The sequence below is a fragment of the Arachis duranensis genome, chromosome 2 (genome assembly GCF_000817695.3).
Source record: "Arachis duranensis cultivar V14167 chromosome 2, aradu.V14167.gnm2.J7QH, whole genome shotgun sequence".
In the NCBI taxonomy this organism is placed as follows: Eukaryota; Viridiplantae; Streptophyta; class Magnoliopsida; order Fabales; family Fabaceae; genus Arachis; species Arachis duranensis.
This window is the reverse complement of record NC_029773.3, coordinates 61016905-61022412: the sequence shown is the minus strand read 5'-3', so window position 1 is coordinate 61022412 and position 5508 is coordinate 61016905. Positions and strand designations below refer to the sequence as shown.

The following is a 5508-nucleotide window of genomic DNA, read 5'->3' as shown; positions in this document are numbered from 1 at the left end:
CATACTTGGGGGCTTATTCCCACTAGATCTGCCAAACTCCACCCGATTGCCCTTTTGTTTTTCCTCAAGACATCTAGCAACTTTTCTTCTTGTTGAGGGGTTAGCTCTTTTGCAATTATCACGGGGAGCTTTTGGGCTTCATCAAGATATGAGTACCTTAGGTGGGGTGGTAGTGGCTTCAATTCCATCTTTTTGTCATTCTTTGAAGTTTGAGTTTTCGGATGGTTTGTATGGTGTGTGGTGTTTAGTTTGCTTGGATCTTCGTTTGCTTCTTCAATCATGTACTTCTCATCTAACTTTGCAAGTCATGCACTTCTCATCCAATTTTGCAAGGTGTACTTTGGCAACAATGTTGTCGATTAGGTCACACCAGAATAGAGAGTGATTCTCTGGTGGATGCTTCATTGCTTCTTCTAGGCTAAAACTCACGACCCTCCCATCTATCTCAAATGAGTAGGTTCCCGAGTAGGCGTCTAGCTTAAATCTAGAAGTCCTCAAAAATGGTCTTCCAAGTAAGATAGATGATGCTCTCTCGGGTTCATTTGATGGCATCTCAAGGACATAGAAGTCAATCGGAAACACCAACCCTTTAATATTCACCAATACATCTTCCGCCACACCCGCTACGGTTATTATACTTTTATCCACTAGGACAAATCTCGCCGCCGACCTTTTTAGCGGTGGTAACTTCAATATTTGGTAGACAGAGAGCGGCATAATGCTAATGCATGCGCCGAGATCACACATACAATCTAAGGATCGAACTCCATTGACGGTGCAAGTAACCATACAAGGGCCCGGGTCATCACATTTCTCGGGCAATGCTCCCATTAAAGCGGAAATAGAACTCCCCAATGGGATGGTTTCCAATTCAAGAATTTTGTCCTTGTTCATGCATAGATCTTTGAGGAATTTTGCATATCTAGGAACTTGATGGATAGCATCAAAGAGGGGAATGGTTACCTCGACTTTTTTGAACATTTCTATCATTTTGGGGTCAAGCTCTATGCGCTTCTTAGCTTTCTTTGCAAGTGTTGGAAATGGGAGTGGTTGAGCAATTTCTTCTTCCAAGGTTCTCTTTGTCTTGGGGGCCTCTTTTGTTGGTTGAGTTTCTTCATTCTCAACTATGACTTGTGGTGCCTCCTCTTCCACTACCTCTTCTATATCTATTCCCTCATCCCTTTGAGCGGTTGGGATGGGATTTGAATCCTTTGCTCCCTTCTCTTTTAATTGTGTTCCGGATCTTAGGGTGATGGCATTGATGCCTCCCTTAGGATTGGGTTGAGGTTGAGAGGGGATGACGCTTTGGGTTGGGGGTTGAGGAGTGGGATTTGATGGTGGGTCCATGCGTGTGAGAAGGGCTTGTAGTGTAGAGGTGAGGCCAGTGAGACCGGAAGCAAGTGTGCTTTGTAGTTCCTTTTGGCCTTGAATGATGGTCCGGAGTGTATCATCTTGGTTAGATGGGGAGGTCGGGTATGTGAGTTGAGGGGCTTGTGATTGGTTGGGTGGTGGTCTTTGATGTGGTGTTTGGTATGTTTGGTAGTTTCTTTGTTGGTTTTGTTGGTTGTATGGTTGGGTTTGTTGGTTGTATGGTTGGTTTTGTTGGTTGTATGGTGGCCGATTTTGTGAGTTGTTGTTGTTCTATCTTTGGCCACCTCCGTTGTTGTTGTTGTTGTCCCTATTTCTTTGTTGATGATTGTCCCTCCAATTTTGATTTTGATTGCCACTCCCTTGATTGTAGCTTCCTCCTTGATAAGGGTATACCCTTGGTTAGGATTACCGCCTTGGTAGTACCTTTGATTTGGGCGGTCATAGAAATTGTGAGTAGCCGCCAAGGTGTTGTCTTCTTGAAGGCTTGGGCACTCATCCGTGTAGTGGGAATAGCATGAACAAATGCCACACACTTTCTGAGGGACCAATTGTTGATTGTATTGTTGAGGGGGTGGAGGTTGTTGTTGGTATGGTTGAGGTTGTTGTGGTTGTTGTTGGCTCAGTTGGAGTTGCCTCAAGATGGATGTCATTTCGCTCAAGGATTTGGTTAGAGCGGTGGTTTCGCCACTAGTTGATACCTCATTCACGGTTTTTGGGCGGTTGACTCTTCGTCTCATATGTTGATTGGATTCGGCTAAGTCGATGATAAGTTGCCATGCCTCCTCCGCTGTTTTATATTTAGACAAAGAGCCATTGCTAGAAGTGTCCAAGAGAGTTCTATCTTGTTCTCGCATCCTTTGACATATGTATCCAAGCAACACTTGAGTGTCAATCATGTGATTAGGGCATGCGTCTAGTAGCTTACGAAACCGTTCCCAATATTCGTATAGTGGTTCCGTTTCACCTTGTACAATACATGACATTTCCTTCCTTAGCCTATCCATCTTTTCCGGGGGCAAGAATTTATCCAAGAATCCTCTTCTAAGTAAGTCCCAATCGGAAGTGACTTCACTAGATAGGGTGTAGAACCATTCTTGAGCCTTGTCCTCAAGAGAGAAAGGGAAAGCAAACAGCCATATAGCAACCTCATCGGATCCTTCCCGTCTAGTTGTTGAGCATATACGATGAAAATCTTTGAGATGTCGAATAGGGTCTTGTGCGGGAAGTCCATGGAACTTAGGTAGGAGGTTGATCAAAGTGGTCTTCAGTTCAAAGTTTGCATTCAAGTTGGGGTGAGTTACATGAAGGGGTTGAAGAACATAATCCGGTGCACCCGCTTCTTTGATAGTAACTCTCCTCGGAGCGGCCATGGTGTTAGTACCTAAAGCAAAAGAAGAATTGTTAGTGATATTGATGGGAGAATGGTTATTGCCTTCTTCGAGTGACAGTTCAATATTTACTTTTAATAAGGTGGGTAAGGTGGTGAAAACCTTTTCACCTTCCCCAAAAGTTAACCGCTTCCGAGCTTGTCTAATATGAAGCAAAGTTCGTTCTATTTCCGGATCAAATGGGACTAAGCTCGGATTCGGTTGTGAACGTGTCATGCAATGAAGGAGAAGTAAAACTCATGGTAATGATGGGGTTTAGTTATTTGAACAAAGAATTACAATGAAATGCACTATGTACATATACACATATTTACTCTAAACAATAACATGGCACACTAAGCAACTCCCCGGCAACGGCGCCATTTTGATAAACGAAATTTAGCATGCCGATTTAGAATTCAATAATGGATATGATCGTGAGTATAGTCTAATCAACATTCACAACTTCGCATCAAACAATCTTACAATCTATAACCGAGAGTACTACTCTCCCGAGTTGTCCTCCCTTGGAATTGCTAGAGAATGCATATTATTGATTAGGAAGCTTTGTTATGATTCTTTTAGATGTTTAGAGAGAATAGATGGTAAACTATCAATATTAAAAGACTTGGCCTAGGGTTGGCATTAGAAATTCTATCATTATAGTTTCTTCAATGATGATAACAATTAGGTTTTACTTCATTTAGTTAACCCCTAGGTATAGAGGAAAGTCAAATGAGATTAACTAACTTGAGTCACAAGTCCTAGTTTTACCCTAGGGAAATCTAGCTTTAGTGCACTCCAAGTCAATTAGCAATTCCTAATTCCCAATCAACAATTGACATAAACTATTCAACGTTCTCTAATGGTCCAAACCCCTATGCCAAGTAAGAAACTTTTACTCCATAACTAGTATTGGCATTTTATCAAACACTTGATGAGCAAGGATGAAAGACATAGTAAGAATGAGAAGAAATTAGAATTAAAAGCACTTCAACGCAAGAAATTAACAAATTTTACAAAGAACAACAATAGAAATGAACTTCTCAAGAAATTGATAGAATCCAAAACCACAAAGTTGAATCTAAGATCTATGAGAATTGATCAATTACAAGCACTAATTGAGATTAGAGAAGAAGATCTATAATAGGAACAAAGTAAATTGAGAATTGCAAGTTGATCTCACCAAAGAGTGATTGAGAATTCAGAAATTGAAGAAGATGAACCCTAATGAGAGCTTGAGATCTCCCTCTCTACCCAAGAGTGTAACTACCACAAGGAGAAAAATCTAGAAACATGTAAAAATGAGCTAAAAAGTCCTTTAACCCTTTAACCCCTGGTCATTTAAGCTTCTCCCGCCAAGGCACTTCCCCAAAATGGGATCTCCAACTGTCTCCACGCCCAGGTCACGTGACCCCTTAAAAAATCATGTTCGAGCATCGGCGCGCTCGCGCAAAGTACATTCTGAACTTTTAGGGAAGCTAATCATTCTGAACTTCAAAGAAAAAAGTGAGATGCCAAAACTTTTAGGGAAAATTTATACGCTTTTTGGCATTGTTTTTAGGTAGTTTTTAGTATGATCTAGTTACTTTTAGGGATGTTTTCATTAGTTTTTATGCTAAATTCACATTTCTGGACTTTACTATGAGTTTGTGTGTTTTTCTGTGATTTCAGGTATTTTCTGGCTGAAATTGAGGGACCTAAGCAAAACTCTGATAAGAAGGCTGACAAAGGACTGCTGATGCTGTTGGAATCTGACCTCCTTACACTCGAAATGGATTTTTTGGAGCTGCATAACTCCAAATGGGACGCTCTCAACGGCGTTGGAAAGTAGACATCCAGAGCTTTCCAGAAATATATAATAGTTTATACTTTATTTGAGATTTGACGACGTAAACTGGCGCTCAACGCCAGTTATATGCTGCATTCTAGAGTCAAATGCCAGAAACACGTCACGAACCAGAGTTTAACGCCCATAACACGTTATAACTTGGCATTTGATGAGCGGATAATTTATACGCTTTTTGGCATTATTTTTAGTATGTTTTCAGTATGTTTTAGTTAGTTTTTAGTATATTTTTATTAGTTTTTAGTTAAAATTCACTTTTCTGGACTTTACTATGAGTTTGTGTGTTTTTCTGTGATTTCAGGTATTTTCTGGCTGAAATTGAGGGACTTGAGCAAAAATCTGATTCAGAGGCTGAAAAGGACTGCAGATGCTGTTGGATTCTGGCCTGCCTGCACTCGAAGTGGATTTTCTGGAGCTACAGAAGCCTAATTGGCGCGCTCTCAACGGCGTTGGAAATTAGACATCCTGGGCTTTCCAGCAATATATAATAGTCTATACTTTGCCCGAGATTTGATGGCCCAAACCGGCATTCCAAATCAGCTCAAAACTGCCCAGCGTTAAACGCCGAAACTGGCACAAGAATGGGAGTTAAATACCCAAACTGGCATAAAAGCTGGCGTTTAACTCCAAGAGAAGTATCTACACGAAAAATGCTTCAATGCTCAGCCCAAGCACACACCAAGTGGGCCTGGAAGTGGATTTTTATGTCATTTACTCATTTCTGTAAACCCTAGGCTACTAGTTCTCTACAAATAGGACCTTTTGCTATTGTATTTTCATCTTTTGATTTTTAGATCTTTTAACCTTTGGATCTTTTGATCTTTAGATCTTTTGATCACGTTTGGGGGGCTGGCCTCTCGGCCATGCCTAGACCTTGTTCTTATGTATTTTCAACGGTGGAGTTTCTACACACCATAGATT

General features: G+C 41.0%; 1 protein-coding gene across 1 annotated transcript; it reads right to left on the bottom strand.

Annotated features, from left to right (window-relative positions):
- Nucleotides 1-288: 288 nt before the first annotated feature.
- Nucleotides 289-2741, bottom strand: LOC107474502 (uncharacterized). The gene is made up of 2 exons (XM_016094133.1): nt 1781-2741; nt 289-1424 (listed from the first exon to the last, which is right to left on the bottom strand). The coding sequence occupies exons 1-2, from the start codon at nt 2739-2741 to the stop codon at nt 289-291; spliced, it is 2097 nt and encodes a 698-aa protein (XP_015949619.1).
- Between the last annotated feature and the right edge of the window lie 2767 nt (nt 2742-5508).